Source organism: Nymphalis io, chromosome 22 (assembly GCF_905147045.1).
Source record: "Nymphalis io chromosome 22, ilAglIoxx1.1, whole genome shotgun sequence".
Taxonomy (NCBI): domain Eukaryota; kingdom Metazoa; phylum Arthropoda; class Insecta; order Lepidoptera; family Nymphalidae; genus Nymphalis; species Nymphalis io.
In genome coordinates, this window is record NC_065909.1 from 4,238,358 (window position 1) to 4,262,109 (window position 23,752).

The 23,752-nt window shown below is 36.1% G+C and overlaps 1 protein-coding gene across 4 annotated transcripts; it reads left to right on the forward strand.

The window, feature by feature from the left end:
* The first annotated feature begins 223 nt into the window (after nucleotides 1-223).
* Nucleotides 224-18,972, forward strand: LOC126777340 (phosphoinositide 3-kinase regulatory subunit 4). 4 transcript variants are annotated; one of them, XM_050500339.1, is made up of 28 exons: nucleotides 224-503; nucleotides 619-799; nucleotides 1,108-1,278; nucleotides 1,655-1,843; nucleotides 2,379-2,467; nucleotides 2,851-3,060; nucleotides 3,554-4,013; nucleotides 4,098-4,290; nucleotides 4,703-4,812; nucleotides 5,189-5,297; nucleotides 5,703-5,851; nucleotides 6,396-6,539; nucleotides 7,274-7,390; nucleotides 7,610-7,744; nucleotides 8,408-8,486; nucleotides 9,855-9,931; nucleotides 10,396-10,511; nucleotides 11,153-11,247; nucleotides 13,040-13,162; nucleotides 13,373-13,448; nucleotides 14,034-14,129; nucleotides 15,097-15,219; nucleotides 15,349-15,459; nucleotides 15,626-15,789; nucleotides 16,212-16,370; nucleotides 16,604-16,764; nucleotides 17,416-17,582; nucleotides 17,980-18,972. In XM_050500339.1, the coding sequence occupies exons 1-28, from the start codon at nucleotides 412-414 to the stop codon at nucleotides 18,191-18,193; spliced, it is 4,110 nt and encodes a 1,369-aa protein (XP_050356296.1). In that variant the 5' UTR covers nucleotides 224-411; the 3' UTR covers nucleotides 18,194-18,972. The 4 variants fall into 4 exon arrangements, with proteins under 4 accessions (XP_050356296.1, XP_050356297.1, XP_050356298.1 ...); XM_050500340.1 differs by having other exon boundaries at nucleotides 11,156-11,247; XM_050500342.1 differs by having other exon boundaries at nucleotides 452-503; nucleotides 624-799.
* The last annotated feature ends 4,780 nt before the right edge of the window (nucleotides 18,973-23,752 follow it).

The following is a 23,752-nucleotide window of genomic DNA, read 5'->3' on the forward strand; positions in this document are numbered from 1 at the left end:
AAAGTTCTTTTCTAATGGAAATATTGCTTTTTTGTTTACATGTATTTGTTAAAATATTTGAAAATTTATGTAATTTATTATAGCGTCCATTTGTGAGATATTTTATGTTGAGCATAAAATCGTTATCTTTCGTCACGATTCATGATGCAGTTATAAAAAATCTTACTGTCAATGCCATCTGTTTATTGTCATTGTCATTATGAAATAAATTGTTTAATGTCAAAACAAGCTGATTGCAGTTTCATTGTTTTCTAATATAATTAATATATTGTTAAATTGTAATTAATTTAGTAAGAGCTTATGTTGAAAGATGTGAAAAACAATTCAGTCCATAGTTATTTGTTTTTAATTTTTATACGCATTTAGCATACATTGTAAATAACATATTATCTTATTATTTTTGTTACCAAAATGGGTAATCAACTAGTTGGTGTAGCTCCTTCACAGATATTTCCAGTTGAGCACTATTTAAGTGACCATGTTGATTTAACTTTCGATCAAAGGTAAGAACAAAGAAAATTTCGGTTTTGTATATTTTTAATTTTCATTATACTATCTATATATAAAAAGTATATTTTAATGTTATAATTTGAAACTTAATTAGATTTTATGTCACAGTCTAGGTTCAACAAGGTTTTTCAAAGTAGCACGAGCCCGTACTAGGGAAGGTTTAGTTGTAGTTAAAGTTTTTGCCGTCCATGATCCTTCACTGCCGCTAGCTGAACACAAGGAGAGGATACTGAAGATAAAGGAACAACTTGCCTCTGCTTTTAATTGCTTACCCTTTCAAAGAGTTATAGTAAGTAGAAAATATATTTTTTTCTCCTTATTCAATGATAGCATACATTTGTTTTTTTATAATTATTTGTTTTTTTATATATATATAAAGTTAACAAAGTACATACATAATAAAAAAATATATATATATTTTTAAACCATACCAACATTTAAATATATATATTTATATATTTTTTTTTTTGCACATTTTTATACCATTTTTATAAAGAAATTTGCTTAATTTTATTTCAATATTAATTTTAACAGTCAAAAATGTATTTTATATCTTATTAAAACTTTATTTTTAAACTCATAAGAAATTATATTTAGTTGACAGACAAAGCTGGTCTTCTTATGAGAGAATACTGTAAGTGTAGTGTCTATGACAGAATGGCTACTCGACCATTCCTCACAGTGCTGGAGAAGAAGTGGATAACATTCCAGGTCCTTTACGCTTTGCACCGGATGCACAAGCTTGGCATATGTCATGGTGATATTAAGGTTGGTATGGTTAAATAAATATTTGGTTTTACATTTATTTTCTTAGAGCAATTGTTCTTTACAGTGACATTCTGTCTTTGAGCCAGGTAAATTCTAAGAGTTACTAAAAATGTAGAATCCCCGTGCTTACGGATATAACTATACAACTGAAATGGGGTTGGGTGAAATTTCCCAAAAGTCCACCGACAGCTTATCAGAGACCATAATTACATGCGCGGCACAACATCGACCACATGTGTTCCCCCCTTGACGAAGATGACATGACGAACTAAAGGCGTGTCTTACCAAACCAATCTGTCTAGAAAGTGGAGAAGAATACATTTATCCAAAAGTGGATATCACTGACTAGTAATAATTCCATAATTAAATATTCCAGCTAGAGAACATTATGGTGACCTCTTGGCTTTGGGTGCTGCTGACGGACATCGCCTCATTCAAGCCGACCTTCTTACCGGATGACAATCCTGCAGACTTCAGTTACTTCTTCGACACGTCAAGGCGGAGGCTCTGCTATGTAGCACCTGAGCGATTCGTGAAAGCACCGGACCCTAATGTCAGACCTACGGTATATATAATATATATACCGTATATAGATACTGTTCTAATATTACAAAGTTGAAAAAGTTTGTTAATTTAAATGCCCTAAACTTATGATCGATTTGAGATTAGTAAATTATTTATCTTCATATACATTTATTGAGAAAGGCTACATGAGTACAAGGCAAGGCAGTACGTAATATGTATAGCTTTTCTCAATAAACGGTTTATCCAACCAAAATTTTATTATGTTAGTTTAATTAAATAATGCTCTACTTTGACTTTTAAAAGTATTTTGTACATAATGTGTTTATTCTCGATTTTTGTGGTTTCTTTTGTTAATATTGTTGGCTTTCCAAATAAATAAATAAAAAATAACATCCATTATATAGTAATCGCCGGTAAATACATAAGCCTTAGTACATATATATACTATAGAATTTCAGATTTAAATTCGTTCTTTTATATCTGCTTAATTGTGTTATGTAAATTAAACTCTTTTTGTGACATTTATTATTTAATGTTATTGAGTCTTTATTTATTTAATTCTGGTTTTTGTGCAGGGAGATGACAGAAACAGTGGCTTGTTACTGAGCGAGTCTCCATGCAAAGTAGGAGAATTGGTTCCGAGTATGGATATATTTTCTACTGGGTGAGTTTCGATACTTTATAGGTTTATAACTGTGTTCCTTTTTGTTAAAGAAGTGCATTAACTCTCGTTTCTACGATTAGTCTATGATATACAGATTAAATCGAATAATTAAACGATGTTTTCATTTGTTATATAAAAACTTTTAGTTTATTTTTGTTATTCACATATATAATTTTACAATAACTGATCAGTGCTTCAAATGAAATTGAGATTTTCTGAAATATGAATTTATTTAACATTAATAAATTGCTTAGGGAAGACGGTACCATCAGACAATTTTTTTCTCACTGACTCTCACTGTTTTTTAAAGTTTTAATGACATAAGCATGTATGTTTCTTTTTTTATCACGTATTTACTCCTAATTAATTTCCTGTTCAAACAGGTGTGCTCTGCTAGAACTCTGGAACGACGGTACGCCAGCCCTCGACCTTCCGGGTTTGTTAGCTTATCGAAACGGTGAAGACCGACCCCCGACGATGACTCTACCAGATACATGCGAGCCGGAACTTCGGAACCTCTTGCATTCCATGACAGAAAGAAACCCTAAAGATAGACGTAGCGCTGAACTGTACTTGGACGAAGCTAGGGGCACGTGAGTGATATCCTTTAATTATTGTATTTAATTTAACACATAGGTAATATTCAGAAACGACCAGATCATATTTATATATGTATATTCGCTTCGTATTTCGCTTAATATACAAAAAAAAACAAATGGTAAAATAAAAAAATATGCTTAAGGAACTTTTGTGTGTTAAAGGATACCATAACTAATGACTTCTTAAATGAAACCTTGGGAATGAAATGATCGTATCCAAGTATTTTTCAATACATCACAACCCGCATCGGAGTAGCGGAATAAGCATTGGGGGAATAAGCTCCAAACCTTCTCCTCAATAAGAGGAGAGGAGGCCTTTAGCCCAGCAGTGGGACATTAACAGGCTGTTACTACTATACTACTACTAAAGTCAGTTTTGATTAAATGTTCTCGTCTTAAGTAATCAAGAAAGCCTTAAGTGTAAAAGTACTTGTACAATTGTTGCATTTCGATTTTCAAATTAACACGAATTAATGCATCGTTTCAGATTATTTCCTGAATATTTTTACTCATTCCTTCAATCGTATATGCTGATATTTTCTGCTCAACCAATATTACCGGCGGACGAGAAAATAACTCGCATCTACCAAGATATTAAAAACATCATCAAAATCTTCACTCAGCCGTCAAATTCGAAGAACTATCAGGACCTGGTCGAAGAGACCACCGAGAACCAGAAGGTTGAAATCGATGCGTTAATAAAGGAAGGATTCAGGGTTATGACCGTTAATGTCACGGATTTCGAGGATGAAAATGACAATAAGACCCCAGAGACGAAAGTAATGGGTCCGGACAGTGAGGGGTTGATTCTGATTACGTCACTGGTGACTTCCTGCATCAGAGGGCTACACCATTGCACGTCGAAGCTACATTGCTTGGAAATATTGCAACTGCTCTGCGAAAATTCGAGCTCCGAGGTCATTTTGGATAGGATATTGCCGTATATCGTGAGTTTTTATAGTGTACCCTTCTACTTGTATATGACTTAGCAAAACCCTGCAAATATGTGTTTTATATACACACTCCCGCAGGTGCACCTGTCGCACGCGGGCGAGGCGCGCGTGCGCGCGTGCGCGCTGGTGGCGGCGGCGCGCTGCGTGGGCGGCGTGCGCGCGCTGCCGGCCGCCGACTGCAACGTGTTCCCCGAGTACGTGCTGCCCGAGCTGGCCCCGCGCGCCGCCGACCCCGCGCTGCCCGTGCGCATCGCCTACGCCAACAACATCGGTCAGCTCGCTCTCTCTCCGCTCTCTCTCCGCTCTCTCCCTTCCCGCTCCCCCCGCGCTCCCGTCTCGCATGCGATCTATGCTAGCACACTGATTGTAATGCGTTTTGCGTACTCGAAATTCACCGCAACACGCCGTCTTTAAGTTACAGACAGTGATATAGCTCGAGCGGCGCTTTCCTGTATATTAATAATAATAATATCCTGGGCCATTTTTCACACACGGCCATCTGATCCCAATTTAAGCTTGTACAGAGCTCGTGCTATGGAAACCAGACAACTGATATACTACATATACTACTTTTCGTTTATAAATACATACTTATATATATAATAAAGAATATTATTTTCGAGTCGTCCAAGCAGTACTTTTCAGAACATATTTATTTACTCAATTGCCTGTTTATCTAACAGCTAAGTTAGCCGAGACAGCGCTGAGGTTCCTCGATCAAACACAGAACATGGCTGATAAAGAAGCATCGAATATAAACTATGAAACTGAACTATCTGCGCTGCATGAGATGGTATGTAATTTTTTTTTTTTCATTTTATAGGAAGCCAACACAATGTACAATGTTTTTACACGTCTGTCCCAGAAAATAACAATTCCAAATAATGACACTTATTAACACTATACATCGCGATTATAGGCTAAGTCATAATGCAATTTCACATTTTCAGCTTCGTTCACTCCAACGTAACATTTTTAAAGATATCGCATAAACAACACGTATACAAATAAATTAAAGAAGAATAAAGGAATAAAGAAATATATATATACACATACATACACGATATAACAAATGTCTTGATGTAATGTAAAAAAGTGGAGAGTAAAACTAAATTACAGTAGAGTGTTTTAGAATCATGAGCTTAATATTGCCCATTCCATTGTTCAAGGTCCGTTCGACTGTGTCGTACCTCTTGACGGACTCTCAGGCGGTCGTGAAACGAGCCCTCGTCGAAAATGGTATCACGAAGCTGTGCGTTTTCTTTGGAAAACAAAAAGGTAAATTCTGGCGATATTGATTACGTATTGTGTATATAGATCCGAATTCATTGATAGGTCTTCAAGACCTGGGGGCTCATCCAGCTAATTTTTTTCCGAACCGCTTCGGAATGGAGGGGTCTCAAAAGTCCTAGGGGCCCTCTATCTCTAACTCCGGGCCTGTGTCTAGGATATAATCACTTACTTAGCTACTTTTTTTGTACAAAAGCATATATTACATGATTCATTGTATAATTTACTAGCGCGGTGCCCTCCTGACCGATTTTTACCGAGACCAGCACATTTTAACACAAAGGGTCATAAGTACCGTCTAAGAGAATTTTGTCAATCGCATCTTTATTTGTAGTATGATAAAGCGTTTTATAACTAGTTATTATTCTTTCGTTGATTTATTTGTGTGTATAGCGAACGACGTGATCCTCTCGCATATGGTAACATTTTTGAACGACAAAGAGGAAGTTGCGTTGCGAGGATGTTTCTTCGAACGTGTTGTGGGAGTCGCATCGTATGTGGGCCAGCACGCCGCACCTATACTCTTGCCACTACTCCAGCAGGTAAGTTTATTTTTAAATCAATAGTTTTCTTATATCATTTATGTATCCTTGTAAATTTTTATGCCTAAATGTTTTCTATAAAAATTACAGAGTTACATAAATTAATTTGACACACAGTTCGTAAAATAAAAAAGAGAAGTGGTACCTCATTTACAGGCGATAACTGCATCAACCATAAGGCAACATACACATTACAGCACAAAAAAAAATACATATAAAAGACAAATCAAAATCTCAAGTTACAACAAAAAAAAAAAGAAATAAAAAATAAAATTCGATATTTAATTTTAGTTATATGTAGACTGAAAATCAATTATTATGGTGCATCTACACCATATCAGCATTACGTTGTCTTTTTGGAGGTTTTGTTTCATAGATTGCATTGTTTTAGTTGTTTTTTTATGTTTTCTTAATTTGTATTTTCATCTGTCTCTTTTAATCCCAAATAAAGTTTTTTTTTTATTTATTTTATATATTATAACGATGACATATTTTATTGAGATCCCTACGAGGTACTGATAAAATAATCACCTTTGAACGGCAGGGCTTGACAGACCAATCTGAATGGATAATAGCGAAGGCTCTACGGGCTACCAGCAGCCTGGCGGAGCTGGGTCTGCTGCCGAAGCAAGCGCTGTGTGACCTTGTCGCAGAGAGCGCCGTCTACCTCGCACATCCCAATTTATGGGTATCGTATTTTGTTTGATAGCTTTGCCTCGCGCGGTTTCACGTTAAACGTCACCACTCCGCCCCCGCGTGTCATAGTGGTGTTACTATTAGTAGTCTTTATTACTATTGACTGCTTCGTTGGTCTAGTAGCTTGATGTAAGGCCGCGGACCCTGGGTTCAATTCTTAGGTCGAGCCAATTAAAAAAAATAAAAGTTATTGGGATTTTCCGGAATCTGGAGTTTGGAATTGTGTACACTCCCGTGCCTCGGAAAGCACGTACAGCCGTTGGTCTTGCGCCTGAACTCTTTCCGGTCGTGTCGGATTGCCGTCCCCTCGGATTATGAGAGTTAGGGAATAGAGAGTGCACCTGTGTTCGCGCACACACTTGTGCACTATAATATCTCCTGCGTAGTTGCCTAATCTCTTTTGAGATTGGCCGCCGTGGCCGAAATCGGTCTGGAGGACATTATTATTATTATATAGTCTATAACCGTTATCAATTAATGGTCTATCTAACGCCTTTTTTAAATTCAAATCGAACTGGTGAGTCCTAAGATAAGCGAGATTAACCAAACATATAACCAAAAATTACACACGTCGAGCAACAAAAAAATGCTCAAATTACTCGGGCAAAAATATATCCTTCCAAAGTATTTTTACTTTTTTTTTTTAAATAACGTAATGGATTACATAATCTGTAACGTATTTTTTTTTTAAAAAACGTATTCCACAATTGTTTTTATTGCTTTTAGATAAGACACGAAGTGTGCGGCTTGGTGTCGTGCGTAGCGAGTCTGTTGAATCCGATCGACGTTAATTGCAAGATACTGCCGCTTGTCTGGCCGCATCTCAAGCACAAGCTTATTCAGGTAACTTTTCATCCGCAGCCTCTTTCCTCAGTTCTCATATCTTTCATGTATCATAGAATCTAGAAGATATTTCAAAAATATCGATTTTGAAAAGCATATTATGTATAACCATTTAACGGTGATCGTGACCACTGACCACTTACCATCAAGTTCCCCAATTACCCGTCCGCCTACCTATTTGATATAAACAAATGGATTCAAATTTTATATTGTTTGAAGGTTGAAAGAGCTGAACTTCTACTAGAGAGCCTGTCAGAGCCAATACCGAGGAAGGTCCTGGATGCGGTGCTGAGACACGGAGACGTGGACCGACTCGTGCAGACTCTCAGGGAAAGGCGGAGCGCTAGACTCAAGGTGAGATGTCGTATTATCATTACATTGCACTTCACAAGCCGCCTGTTTGCATTGTAACATATTTCACAAGAGCTGTTAGAAGTTTATTTACATAAATGATTTATTTCTTCAACAAATTATATAATTACAAACTAAATAATCATTATTGATTGAGCATGTTTCGAACAAACTTTTTTCTACTCCTATTTTCAATATTATAAGGATTGGACTATTGCAATATGAGTGCAATCATTCACTTTTTTGCATAACACCAGTATAATCAATATATTCCTTATTCAATAAAACTTTGTATCAGCTTACCTTTATTTCTCGTGCTTATATATTGGATTTGAAACATTTAAGGCTCCTCAATATAAACCATTAAACAAAAAAAAAAAAAGAAAATCGTTCGACAAACAGATAATAAAAAGGTACTAAACTGTTTTACTATAAAGTATATTATCAGTAATCAGCTCCGACTTCCCACGATTTCTGAACACAGTGCTCGGACTTTTCTTTAGCATAATTATTCGATCCTTAACTATTAAAATATCGCTTTATTTAAACAGTGCCTGGAAACCGTTTTTTCTTTCTTAATCTTAAGGAATAATGTATATATACTAAAACCTACTTCGTGACTCAATGTCTAATAGTGAACACATAATTGTATGACCATAATTTCAGGTAAAACAAGGCATGATGCCTCAATACTCGGAAATGGGTCAACAACTTAAGAATTTGTTCAGACGGCTGGCTTCAGATGGTAAGCTATTGATTTACTATATGCTATATATGTATATTTGTACAGCCTGTGAACGTCCCACTGCTGGGCTAAGGCCTCCTCTCCCTTTTGAGGAGAAGGTCTAGAGCTTATTCCACCACGCTGCTCCAATGCTGGTTGGTAGAATACACATGTGGCATAATTTCAATGAAATTAGACACATGCAGGTTTCCTCACGATGTTTTCCTTCACCGTCAAGCACGAGATGAATTATAATCACAAATTGAGCACATGAAAATTCAGTGGTGCTTGCCCGGGTTCGAACCCACGATCGGTTAAGATTCACGCGTTCATACCAATAGGCCACCTCGGCTTACTTAAATAAATTTATTTATTCACAAAATATAACTTTGACCAAATATTTTAAAAACTAGACAAGATTTGAACATGTGTTGTGAAAATATTATAATAACTGCGTTATATATGTGTAACCCTAGTAGTAATTAAAGTTATATTATAGATCGCTTTGGATTTCTTATTGGTTATATTTGGATTGGAATAATTTTTGTATTCCAAATATTCGAATTTACTTTTTAATATCTTCGACATTTTACTTTGATTAATCTGTTGTTAATAATATACAAGAAAATAAGCATAGATTACAATTTTTTTTTATAATATAGGTAGGCGGACGTGTATATGGGTCACCTGAGGGTAAGTTGTCACCAACACCCATAGACATTGGCATTGTAAGAAATGTTAACCATCGCTTACATCGCCAATGTGCCACCAATCTTGGGAACTAAGATGTTATGTCCCTTTTGCCTGTAATTACACTGGCTCACTCACCCTTCAAACCGGAACACAACAATACTAAGTACTGTTGTTTTGCGGTAGAATATCTGATGAGTGGGTGGTATCTACTCAGACGAGCTTGCACAAAGCCCTATCGCCAGTAAAAAAAGTCCGGGCAGTGCAATTTTGGATTAAACTTTTGTGATTTGTGCAACTACAGTGTAAGAGGTCAATAAATAATTGACGCTCTGTTATAAGAATTATTAGATTAGACAGACGAATTTTAATATTATTTAAGATCTAAAGATGTATATACAAAGGGTAAAATAAAATATTAAAAGTATAATAACAGCTTGTTAAAGCTTCACTGGTAAGCTAAGATCTCCTCTCCTCTTAAGGTAATGGTTTGGACCTCATTCCAACACAACACATTGAGGGTTAGTATATAAATACAGTTGTAGCAACACGATGGACTATAAACCCAAATTAAGTAAATAAAGTCGCAATAAAGCCTTATTGTATCTCAGCGTGAACATAAAATTGTTGGTTAGGATTAATATGTATCGTCTCAAAAAGTCTCTCGAAAGAAACATTAATATATCATGTATTGTCCAGGTATGACGGAACACGTAGAGAACCAATTGTTGGCGATGAGTGCCCATCTTATCAAAATACAAAGTTCCTTGACACAGGTAAGCATTATGGACTATTTATTGCTCGCTTTCTTTCTGTTCTAAATTTAAAATAGATTATGGCACGCACGCACTCGTGCTCACACGCACACACGCTGAGTGCGCGACAGACTCATTAATTAGATTTTCATCTCTTAATAGTTTTAATTTCATTACTGTTCTTAGATAGTAATTCAATATATGTTTAAAATAATTGTGTAATCCTATTTTGGTTTTGGTTACATGTTATATAATACTTTACTTTACTTTATACGTTTATTATACATCACAAAGAGAAAAAAAAAATACAAAACAAGGATACAGTCTAAACAAAAGTAGCATACAATTTTGGCGACCTTATCGCTACATAGCGTTCTTCCAGGCAACCAACGGTGTAAGTAATAACTCATAGGATATGAGATAGGTAATAATAATAATAAATAAATAAAAGATGTAGTGACGTCACTGATTGTCCCCCCGTGCAGCACATAACGGACGCGCCCGGCCGCCTCGTGCTGAGCGGCGCGGGGCTGTCCCGCGCCGTGCAGCTCGACAGCGACGCGCTGCCCGTCGACAAGATCTACCAACAATCCGTGCAAAGGTACGTGTCTCTCTCGCACGCACGCCCTACTCCCTCTCTCTCTCGCTCACTTACAAATGACTTTAAAGATCTATCAACAAAGTCTAATAGCTTAGCTCACTCGAAATTATTTTGATTAATAATGCAGAGGATACAAATGTATGCGATGTAAGCGATGGTTAACATTTCTTACAATGCCAGTGTCTATGGGCGTTGGTGACCACTTACCATCAGGTGGCCCATATGCTCGTCCGCCTAACTATTCAATAAAATAAATAAATAAACAACTCTGAGCTTGAATTGACTTAACTACATTACTCGAGATCTAAAATGTGGTTTGGAATATCGGCGACGTTGTTATCGGAACTTTTGAAATTAAATTTAAGTGCTGTTAGTATATAATATAGCTGAGCTTTTAGCAAATCTCATAGAATATGTAAATCTAAGGGTTGTTTATCTTTATCCTTTCATTGAAATGTATAAATTGATCAATAAAATTGTTAATAGCAAAGCAGCGTTCCACAATGAGTTCATAGAATTAAGTAACGTTAGCGAAAAAATAAAAAATGAGTAGTTTTTATTTTTTTGTATGATCTCCTTCAGATTTTGCTATTGCTTGTTTAATGCTTTATATATATATTTAATATTTGCGCTATTTCTAGAAGGTCACATAAAACGTCGCTGTCCCAAGAAACTCAAATGAATACGGAGTGGCAACACATGTTCGGACAGGCCCAGGATCAAGTCTCCGTCAAATGTAAGTCTCATTCTGATCGTGTATACATATCTCATTCCGTAATCATACAATATGAGTTGTACATACTATTATTTTGAACTTATATGCCTGGTACCACTACACAGTAATACTTAATAATGTTGGAAGGGTGAGTGAGTCAGTGTAACTAAAGGCATAAGGGACATAACATCATAGTGGCACGTGCGCACGCCCAAATATCTAAACCTAAATTATATTTAAAAAAATCAGAAAGCACCTTCAATCCATCTTATGCTCGGTGGTGATGGAATACATCGCGAGGAAACATCCAAATGCCGTACATTGAAATTCTGCCACATGTGTATCCTTCTCCCCAAGAAGAGAGGTTTCCTTTACCCGACAGTGAGACATTCACAATCTGTTACTTTTACCTAACCAGAAATTTCAGAACCGCTAATAAGCCTTCAGCGCCATCTAGTAGAACTGAATTATATACACATACATTTACTATAAGTAACTCATAAAAAACGTTTTTATTTTATAATTGAAAAAAGTAACAGCCTTTAAATATCCCACTGCTCGTCTGAGGCATGCATTCCTTTTCCACCACATGGAGTACATTCCACCACGCTCCTTTGATGCGAGCTCATAATTTATTAAAGTGATTTTCATTCAAGTTGTGCGACTTTTTATCTAAATTATTTTATGTTGATGAATTGGAATCATATTTATTTTTTCACTACAAATGTGTGGTTTATAATTAATGATATTATGGATTTCGTTCACAGTTACTATTTAAGCGTCTTAGAGTGTAAGCATAAGACCAATCCTTTAAATAAAAAATAACAACGATGTGGCGGGAACGAGCTAATATATCGACGACGAATGATATTTATTAGATCATTATATTAATTTTCATTAATAAAATACAGTGCTTTTTTGGTTCTGTGGTACGCACGTCATTTCATGCGACATTTAATATATATATTTTATTTTCAAATGGCTCTTGTCTGTTTGTGACATATTTATCAATCACTACGCAGTACACTACGAAGAAACTCCAATAAGGTTACTATTTTGATCCGACACGATACGATGTTTTCTTGGGGTTTCTAGTTATAATTCGATTTCTCAATCACATTTTCGTGATTTCTAGAATAGCAGTAACTCAACAATTGTAGCTATTAACACTCAATTTTCAAATTATTAGACCACCAAAAACGCAATCGAAAATCATAAAAGTTTATTAATAATGTGGGTTTTTTTGGTCCCACATTGGGCGCCAATCTAAAAATTGAATTTTTAGATAAATTTAGTTACCTAATTTGTGTCGATAATCATTAAATATTGACATTTGACCGTCAATCGTTTTTGTTATCCGATTTAAATCGAATGAACAAAACAATCAGATTTATTTAAGGAAAATTCAGGTAACTAACAATCTGTATGTACCAATCAAGGAAATGAATCAAGTTATTACAATTTTACCGGTGAGCAGGTTAGTGGCAACCACTCACCAATTATTTTACAGACAAACGGTAATCAAACATTAGAATCTAAAAGCGTTTATTCAAAAAAATGTGATGAAATTTAATTACATCATCCTATTATACGAACGATGTACTAAGTTTGCTTCAGTATAAACCATTCAAATAAAAAAACACTTTATTTTGGAGATGTTTAGTTAAACACTGACTACTCTATTTTCGATCATCATTGACATTTTGTCAGCATAGTTTAACAGTTTAACTAATCAACCTCTATATTGTAATGGTTTATTGTTTGTTTGTTATTGTAACTTAAGTTAGTTAGCAGTATTTAAATATTTCCTCAGCGTCTGAACAAGTTTCCCAAACGGGCGGTCAGTTGAGTGCGAGCGTAGGTGCGACACAGACGAGCGTCAATATCAGCCAACCAGCTCACTCGCAGATGGGGCACAGCGCCAGCTATGTCCAATGTAAATACATAACTAATGCTTTTTAATATTATACTAATTTTCTGCTTTTCTATAGCTTGAGCTTTATATTATGGCGAACACCATTCAAATCCATAATTATATAAGTCTTTATAATTTCTTCAAATTCATTATTAATTTATATAACTTTATATAATCCTTTGTGTAAATTAGTGTTGAACTTTTTGGTCGACGTTTTTCAATTGTTTGCAGATAGCATGGCACCATGTCGTATGGAATTAAGGAATCTAATATCTCGAATGCAGCAGAAATTCCAGAAATCATTAAGGTATTTATTATTAAAAAGAAATTGATCAAGTTTTGTGTGTTTCAGTTAATACTAGAAAAACGTTCAGTGTGGACTTCAGTTTATGAGGAAAACCCTTCATAATGCTTATTTAAATTATACGTATAAGTTATATATTATAATAATTTAATTATTACGTAGCAGCGGTAGTCTAAAAAAATATTGGTGATTTAGTTTTGGTAACTCGCAAATAGTCCTAATAAAAAAGACGCAGTTATTTTGAAATCACAGACAGACACTTCAATTTTATTTATTTGTATATATGTGAACGGTAAAATTCTATGGATAGTATGTTTTACAGTTTTAAGCAAGTTCAAGGCATCATCAAAAGTGGAGGAGACCTTAGTCCAGCTATGGGACATTATCAGGCTATTGGACATTACTTTACTTGAAAACATGAGTAAAAATTTATTCTGAAGAAAGATTCTGTTTTATTGTTATTAAATAAAGGATTAATTGTCATTTTTAAATGTTATGAAAGATAAATGAATTCATAGACATTTTTTTACTTTTTATAGTTTTGACATATTGCTGATAGATTCCTTATAAATTTCGTTAATTTTTCAGAAGTCACGACGACAACGTGGAAGCCAGTGAAGACCTCCAGCCACCAGCGACTTGGCGACCTGGAAATCAGTTACTGGCTTACTTACACGAACACAAGTAAGTCGACCATACTATCTTCATTTTATCTTGAAATTTGCCTTGAAATGTAAACGTACGAGTTGTCAGTAAAATAAAATTTAAACTTATTAGTGTATAGGATAGAATTTACCTTTTTATATTGTCTAAAATATAATTATTGAAAGTCTGTTTGTCCTGAGTCTGAGTGTAATTATCTATATTTTTTTTTATAGTATAGGTAGGCGGACAAGCATATGGGCCACCTGATGGTAAGTGGTCACCAACGCCCATAGATATTGGCATTGTAAGAAATGTTAACCATCTGATATATCTGATGAATGGGTGGTACCTACCCAGACGAGCTTGCACCAAGCCTTACCACCAGTATGAGTATGTATTTACAAAAGAAAAGTAGTATATTTAGTATATCAGTTGTCTGGTTTCCATAGTATAAGCTCTGCTTTGTTTTGGATCAGATGGCCGTGTGTGAAAAATGTCCCAGGATATTTTTATTACGTTTATAACAACATTTAACATAGGACGTTATTGAGATAGCAACCCTTGCTACGCCTGTGCTACATTTTTAAGTACTGCCATTAAAGAAGGGCAAACTTTACTATTTTAATAAACACAGAGATCGTCTATCGGGTTTTGCTAGACTTTTGTAAAATATATTATCTTCTATCTATATATATTAAAGAATATTTGAATGACTTACTGCCATATCTACGCACTGCCCAAACTACTGGGGCTAACCCCTTAGGTAGTAATATAGGGGATAAAAATTTGTATGGAAATCTTTAATTTTCCATAATTCTGAATTATGACGCCATCGAAGCCGCGCGTAAAGCGCTAGTGCATAATATTTACCGAACATCCATCGTCACACTAAAAAAAATAAAACAAGCAGATCTTTGAAAACACTCTACTAAATATAGATACGGTAATGATTCAAATTTCCGCGTACTTCGTGCTCTCACCCCGTGCCCGTACCCCTTTACCCCAGAGCGCGTGTGAATCAGCTGGTCCGCCTGCCGTCTCAGCGCGGCCTGTTCGGCTCGTGCTCCGACGACGGCACCGTGAGGCTCTGGGACGCGAACCGTCTGCAAGGACACGCTTACGTTAACAAGTATGTACTAGATTCCTTTCAGAGTTGGTGATTCAGTTTGAAAATTGAACATTTTTGAAAAAATCAGCTATTCATTTTTATGTTCTTTGAAGTTTTCCATTAATATTTTTTATAATTGTCCGTCTGTAGATCGAAATCCATGTATAATCGTAGCGCGGGTCCCGTGATATCACTGGCGGCGTGCGAAGGAGGACAGTCCCTAGTGGCGGCTACGCAGGAGGGATCTATATTTGTACTCAGGTAAGTTCTCGTGGATATTTTGCGTAAATGGGATGCGTTTTCCTAAGAATCAGATGTATGTGCAAAAAACTAGGCCGATTATGTAAACCATACTTTTATCAAACTCATAATATATTTTGTTATGGGTATATCACTTTATTTACGTATTGTTATTATTGCTCGTCAGACTGGACAGTGGCTCGTCACGCATGAGCCTGTCCCAGTGCCGTCAGCTGGAGCGCGGGTCTGACGCGTGCGTGGCGTGCGCCTCCGCCGGCGGAGTGCACGCCGGCGTCATCTCCTACGCCACGCTGGGAGCCGCGCTCGTGGGCTGGGATTTGCGTGCGCCAGGTGAGTACTGTCTGAGATCTACGGATCTACTTATTACGATAAGTCACACTTTAAATTATAGCGTGAGATGTGAGGTATCCTGCCTTCAACTATGAGGTAACTCGTAGTTACGCCGATGTAACAACGTGGAACCAAATTTTAATGAAACTATGGAAGTGCTTTACGCTGTTCATAAAACTATAATAATTTATTTGACTACCTTATAATGATTGTTCCACATACCCAGTAGCGAATAACTTGACAACGCGATTCAGAAATGTGTGAAATTGAATGAGCGCCATCTATCGCTATCCGCTTCTAACATACGCCATTATAGACCTATACTCTCAGAGCGCTGAACGGTATTTTCTCTATTCTAGTTAAGATAGATTATGTTTTATTTATTTATGGGCAATATAAAACTTGTAGCTTTTCATCGCTAGGTAATGCGTGGAAGCTTCAAGGTGACCTGAAACAGGGTGTATACACATGCCTGTACGCGAATAGTGCGGGATACTTGGCCGTTGGTACTTCTAGCGGAGCAGTTTGCGTGTGGGACTTACGATTCGGTCTCCCCATCACGTCGGTGAAACATCCTAACTGTAAGTATTACTTTTAAACCGGTTGGTTTTACTGTTTGAAAAGTCACTACAGAGTGTTTGATGTATTTTTAGTAACTCTTTCAACTGACAAATACCAATATTGTGTACTAATCTGATCCAGCTTAGAGGGGGAGTGAGCCAGTGTAAAATTAGTCACGAGCACATGGATGGGGCAAGGAGTAGTTGATATTTGTACATGCGTTGCTAACACGGTATCGTCGCTTCGGTTGCAGCGGAGCGCATCCGGCGCGTCGTGGGGTTCGGCGGCGGCTCGTCGCGCGTGTGGGCGGCGGGCGCGCGCGACGCCGCCGCGTGGTGCCTCGAGTCCACGCAGCGCACGCACGCGCTGTGGCCCGCCAGCGCCGGCGCGCAGCCGCTGCACTACTCCGCCGCCGTGAGTACCGCCCCCAACACTCGCTGTAGCCTGCAGTCCACGCAGCGCACGCACGCGCTGTGGCCCGCCAGCGCCGGCGCGCAGCCGCTGCACTACTCCGCCGCCGTGAGTACCGCCCCCAACACTCGCTGTAGCCTGCAGTCCACGCAGCGCACGCACGCGCTGTGGCCCGCCAGCGCCGGCGCGCAGCCGCTGCACTACTCCGCCGCCGTGAGTACCGCCCCCAACACTCGCTGTAGCCTGCAGTCCACGCAGCGCACGCACGCGCTGTGGCCCGCCAGCGCCGGCGCGCAGCCGCTGCACTACTCCGCCGCCGTGAGTACCGCCCCCAACACTCGCTGTAGCCTGCAGTCCACGCAGCGCACGCACGCGCTGTGGCCCGCCAGCGCCGGCGCGCAGCCGCTGCACTACTCCGCCGCCGTGAGTACCGCCCCCAACACTCGCTGTAGCCTGCAGTCCACGCAGCGCACGCACGCGCTGTGGCCCGCCAGCGCCGGCGCGCAGCCGCTGCACTACTCCGCCGCCGTGAGTACCGCCCCCAACACTCGCTGTAGCCTGCAGTGCAATACTTACCACTATTTTGTAATCAATGACAAAGAAAACATTTCAACACGATATTAATAAATTATTTTGAATAAACAACTCTTTCAGTCTTCACATTACATGAGCGCCGTGTATTGCGGAACACGAGACGGAAGCAGGTTCCTCATATCGGGTGGTTCAGACCAACGGCTCCGTTTCTGGGACCTGCAGCATCCGGAGGACTCTCACGTGCTGCTACACGCACCCCACGACCAGATGCAGTCAGTTAAATATAGGTCTGTATGGAGTCAAAAAAATGATATGTCATCCGTACGCCAAATCGTGGCAATTTATTTCTTTGTGAAATAAATTACCTTGGAAATCAAAGGTAATTTATTTCACGTTTGAGAAAAATTGAATCATATTTTAAAAAAAAACAATTTTAATTACACATTTTCTCCAATTTTTTTTAAATGTTTTAATTTAAATTACGATTTAGAAATAAATTTACAAAAAAAAACTAATATGTAAAAGAATAATCCATAGTAAATACGAAGTCTAGTTCTTATTGTCTGTAAATCAGTATTTACAAAAGATTAATATTTAATTTTAGAAAATGGACAACCCAAAAATTAGGCTCTCTTTCTGCACTAAGCATTTATACAATATATAACAAACTCTTAACATTTGCAGAAGTAGAATTATCGACGGAACAACAGTAATCCAGGAGTGCTGTAAGTCCAACCCGTCAACGCCTCCCTCGCTTCAAGAGGACAACGTGTACCGAACTGTGGAATCTAGGAGCTTCTATCACACCGCACCCATCACAGACATCACCCTCGTCGAGGGGAACAGGTGTTATCTAGTTAGTTCCTCTGCCGACGGTGTGATAAATGTGTGGAAATAGTTAATTTGTCATAAAAATGTTGAAAGTAATCGTAGTCCGCTATGATTTTTTATTTTTTTACTTTCGTTGCGTTCTGACGTAATAAAAGCAAGCTTTCAACTTAACCTTTTGTGTTAGTTGTTTATTTTTATTTAATTTTTTAAATTCAATATAGACCTAATAATATGTAGCATAATATACTATTTTAGTAATTGCTAGTGATAATAAAATAATACAAGATTGTTGACATCGTGAATTACATATTTAAAATGTTTGATGTTATTTCTTTAATACTCTGTTTCCGTTAATTGTGAAGACTGTAATATATATAGTCTGTACTATAAGAGAAATGTCAAAACGTTTGACATCATTTCAATCGCCAAAAGATTTATATAAAGCTGCGGCTACACATGATATTGTGATGTCGATTATGTGGCAGTATGGCGACAAATGGTCAGCCATTAATTGATACATTACTTAATATTTAATTCAAAGTCATCTGTGGCTTCGAAAAGTGAGACATAATATAAATAGTAGTAATTATTTTTTGTTTATTATACAACCAACACAATATATTATTTATAAATATTTTAGTCATTTATCTATGATCTTTATAAGAGAAAGTTTTTTTTTCCTTTACTAATGGCAGGCGCAGATAATATTATATTTTTTTCTGTTGTATCCATTTTAGCATAATTCACAGATTATTATATATTTGTTAAATTAAGTGTAAAAAGTGACAAGTTGCTCATTGTGATTATATTTTTAGATTTAATTATGTTAATGTCCAAGTTTGGGACGGGCTGTATATATTTGTTCAATAAAAATTATATGTTACGACATGTGTCTTTTGTTTTAAAAAAAACACAAGTACCGTTATTTTGTAAATGAAAATATTATATTTCAAATTTAGAACCTCCGCTTCTAAGTGTCGTATCGTAAGTTCATAACCCCAATCATTTCCTTTTTTAATTGAAATTGTACTGATAATTACCATTTAACGTGCTTAACCATAAAAACCTTATTTTATAATTTAAACAGATACAAAAATTAAGATTCCGCAGCTGTGGATAGGACATTTGAGATGTCTTCTCTAATTTAACTGTATATTAGTTATCATATTCCAGTTAAACTTATAACTAAAAATTACACTAAATATGTATAATATTAAATACATAAAAACATAAAAAGTATTTATTTAGCTTTTTATATATGAGGACATGCAAATGGGCTACCTGATGGTAAGTGTTCACCAAAGCCCATAGACATTGGCATTGTAAGAAATGTTAACCATCGCTTACATCGCCAACGCGCCACCGACCTTGGCAACTAGTCGTAAGATGTTATGTCCCTTGTGCCTGTAGTTACACTGGCTCACTTACCCTTCAATCCGACAACACAACAATATTAAGTAATGCTGTTTTGCGATAGAATTTCTGATGTGTGGGTGGTACCTACTCAGACGAGTTTGCACAAAGCCCTACCACCAGTGACTAGCAGGAACACGACCACAATAAAAAGACGCGCATGTCGACAACATACTTTAGTTATATAATCGATGGTAAGTGCTTATGGCCGTGATATTTGTAGCTTCTTTTTAATTTCCCACCTGAGTCTGTACCAAGCATTTCTTATGTAGGTATATTTTTTAAATTTTTGTAAAGTATATTATTGTAAATACAATAATAAATAATAAAAATAAATTCACTTTCAAAAGGTACTATCTGCATCATAAGTAAATGAAACATTTTGCGTTTTATAATTATAATGTTTAATTAGATTCACAACAACTATTAAGGTAATAATAATAATAATGTCCTCCAGACCGATTTCGGTCACGGCGGCCACTCTCAAGAGAGATTAGCCAACTACGCAGGAGATATTATAGTGCACAAGTGTGTGCGCAAACACAGGTGCACTCTCTATTCCCTAACTCTCATAATCAGATGGGACGGCAATCCGACACGACCGGAAAGAGTTCAGGCGCAGGACCAACGTCTTTACGCGCTTTCCGAGGCACGGGAGTGTACACACTTCCAACTTCCACACTCCGGGCTGCTACTGAGAATTTTCTGACAGAAAAACCCAATAACTTTTTATTGGCCCGAACTATTAAGGTAAGTACGTACCTAAGTTATAGTTAAGCTATTAGTTTTATTTGAACCAATGTATTAATAAAAGCTATATTTATATACTATACTTATGCTTATGATTTGTACAGTATCTACATTTGTGTCTTCGTAAGGCCTTAATGTAACTAATACTCAAGTACTACAAATAAATAATTATGTACTAAATAAATAATAATATAAGTTACATATTAGTATCAAAGTACTTTAGATAGAAACATGGAGTGTCTTGGGTGATTTCTTTATGTTTACATTTTCAAGTATATTTGGTAGGTAATTACTATTTGGCAAATCTTAAAGTTAAATTATCAGTTAGCTTTATTTTTATAACAATTAGTACTTGTATAAAGATTACAGTTGAGCTTTTTTTTTTAATTTTATAAAATCTTGACTATAAAACTACATTATACAGAGCACTTAATTAGTAACTATAAATTATCTTTAATACCTAACGGCTTGAAAATATTGTTTAGGGAGTGATTGGTTCAACAATGTCGTATCTTCTTTTTTCGATTGTCAATGATGAAAGAAAGAAATCAGTGTTATCAATACATTCGTTTTTATGTAGAACCGAATAGAAATATTTAAAATAATTGCATTGCTTAGCCTATCATAGTCTTATTTTTTTTCTTACATTTATCTTGTCGTGCTTGGGCATGAAAGATATAAACTTTCATAGTTCATTATGATGAAAAAGATTGCCGGGAGATGAGGTGTTGGTCGCAGAAAAGTCTTAGCTACGCAACATCAAAGAAAGGACGGGTGTCGCGAGTGGTTCCGAGCTCTTGGGAAGAACAAGCGGTTGGAAGAGCATACGGAGCTGACTGATAACCTTCACTAGATACACTAGAGGAAGAAGAAAGATTTATCTTAACCTAATCAACATATATGTTTCTACTTAAAATAATAATAACAATTGTGCTGGGATATTAAAAAGTGTTTCAAGAATATTATGATTTAGCCAAACTACTCTTTGGCTGATCAGTCTTATAATATCTATCGTCAGACAATCTTATTCCACTGGTGGACATAAATGTCCAGTGGGGACCCGTTAACTCATTCGATAACCAGGCTGAAGTGCACTCTACGCTGCGTCCTCCAGCCTGGTAGAGGTCCTTCGACATGCAAACGTAGAAAAACAGCATTCAATACATTTTTGTGATGTATCATTATATGTTACTTTATAATTCTAAGATTATAATCATTAGTAACATTTGCGGTTTGCGCAACTCTATCTAAAGATTATTCAAAGTTATTGGCTTTTGATGATGCTATAATATTTAGATCATTCATTTAGCTACTACCGTAAGCGTACTGTACATTTAGATAAAAAACATTAAGTTTCAATATAACTTTACATATAATTTAAAAAGTCGAGATGGCCCAGTGGTAAGAACGCGTGAATCTTAACCGATGAACGTGGGTTCAAACCCGGGCAAGCACCTCTGAATTTTCATGTGCTTAATTTCTGTTTATAATTCATCTCGTGCTTTTCGGTGAAGGAAAACATCGTGAGGAAACCTGCATGTGTCTAATTTCATCGAAATCCTGCCACATGTGTATTCCACCAACCCGCATTGGAGCAGCGTGGTGGAATAAGCTCCAAACCTTCTCCTCAAATAGGGAGAGGAGGCCTTAGCCCAGCAGTGGGACATTTACAGGCTGTTACTATATAATTTAAGATGCATGGAAAAAATATAGCAGAAAACACGTTATTAGTTTGTCCATATTAAATGCATTCACGGACTAAGGCTTTTAGATTCTAAGCAACTTTTATATTTGTAATACATAAACATAATAAGATATAAAAAACAATTTCCAAGCAGACAGCCATTTTAAAAAAAAATGTTTAGTATTATTTTATTAGTATTTGAGTATTTTCTAAATATTTTTTGAAGATACATTTGGCAGAGCCCGTGAATCTAAACACACTAAAAGCATTCATATCTATCTTCCTACACAAACACAATTGTATTAACCCATTTAGAGTGTCGTTGTCACAACCATAGATTTATACTCTTTACACAATATTTAGTTAGTTCGCTTTTAATATTTTTAATTTTAAAGGATCTTTTAAATATTCTATTTTAAATTTTATTTATGTACTTTCATTTTTATTAGGAATATCTTTCTGACCAGCTGCGTGTATATTTTCGAGCTCTGCTAATCTTAATTTATTTATCACATCTTCTAGGTTGGTATCTCCTTCTGTAATAAATTTTCTCTGTGAATTTTTATCAGATGTTCCAAAAACTAATTTATCTCGTATTGCTTCCTCTTCACACACAAATCTGCAATCTTTTGCTATTTTTTTTACATCTGTTAAAAAATTGTCAAATCGCTCCCCACTATTCTGCTTCCTGTGATAAAATATAAATCTTGACTGTAGTATGTTCTTTTTAGGTTCACAGTATTCCCTGAACTGTCTCAGCACGTCATCATAGGTCGACTCCTCAAAATCTGGAAAGCTATTGTAAATTTGAACTCCTTCTTTTCCTATGATATTTAATAAAATAGCGATTTTCCTTTTGTCATTTTCTTTTTCTAGTCCAGACGCAATGAGATACAAAGTTAAATTTTGTTCAAATATCTTCCAATTTCTCCATAAATTCCCCTTCAAGATCAAATTTTCAGGAAGATTAAACGATGTCATGCTGCACAATTCACAGTATTTATAAAAATGATTTCTTCAGAAACTACGCCATGCAATATATTATTATCAATATGTTAAATAAAAAAAATAATGTTGTGTATAAAATGTTTTAATCAGATTCTCAAATTATTCTCTTATCGATTATATTTCGTAGGTTCTAGGTGCGCCATCTTTCTTCAATGTGTTGCCATCATTTAAATCATAGATTCCATAAGAAACACAAGATAATATATAAATTAATATTGTTAGAAATAAGAAGGAATCCAAAAACAGATGGACCTATATATCGCGCGTTATGATGACGTTTTTGTGATGTAATATTAGAGGGCGGAGCTTAATCATGACGCGTTAACTTAGTGTATTCTTTGCCCGACACTGGTCGGGTCATAAGATAGGACGCGTTTAGGCGGTTATTTTATTATTTTTAATTATTTCAATATGTTTAGTATCGTACCCACATTGTTTGTTTAATATTTTCTTAAAACAAATCCTAAAAAAAGATTTATGGATCTTAATCAGAAATATGATTACAACATGCTATCTTTTTTTGATAGTTTAAAGTTTTTGTCACAGAAGTGAAGGTATAGATTTATTCTGGTTTTAAATTTTGGCGCAAAAGCTTATTGTGTAGTTTCGGTTTTAATAATGTCAAGTTCAGTTAAATATTTCAATTTTAAAACAAAAAACAAAACAAAATTTAATTTAATATAATTGGCGTGAACAATTATGTATTCAAAAATATATTTTTTCTATTCAGGAAACTTACCTATATTTTTTTATATAGAATAGGAAGACAGA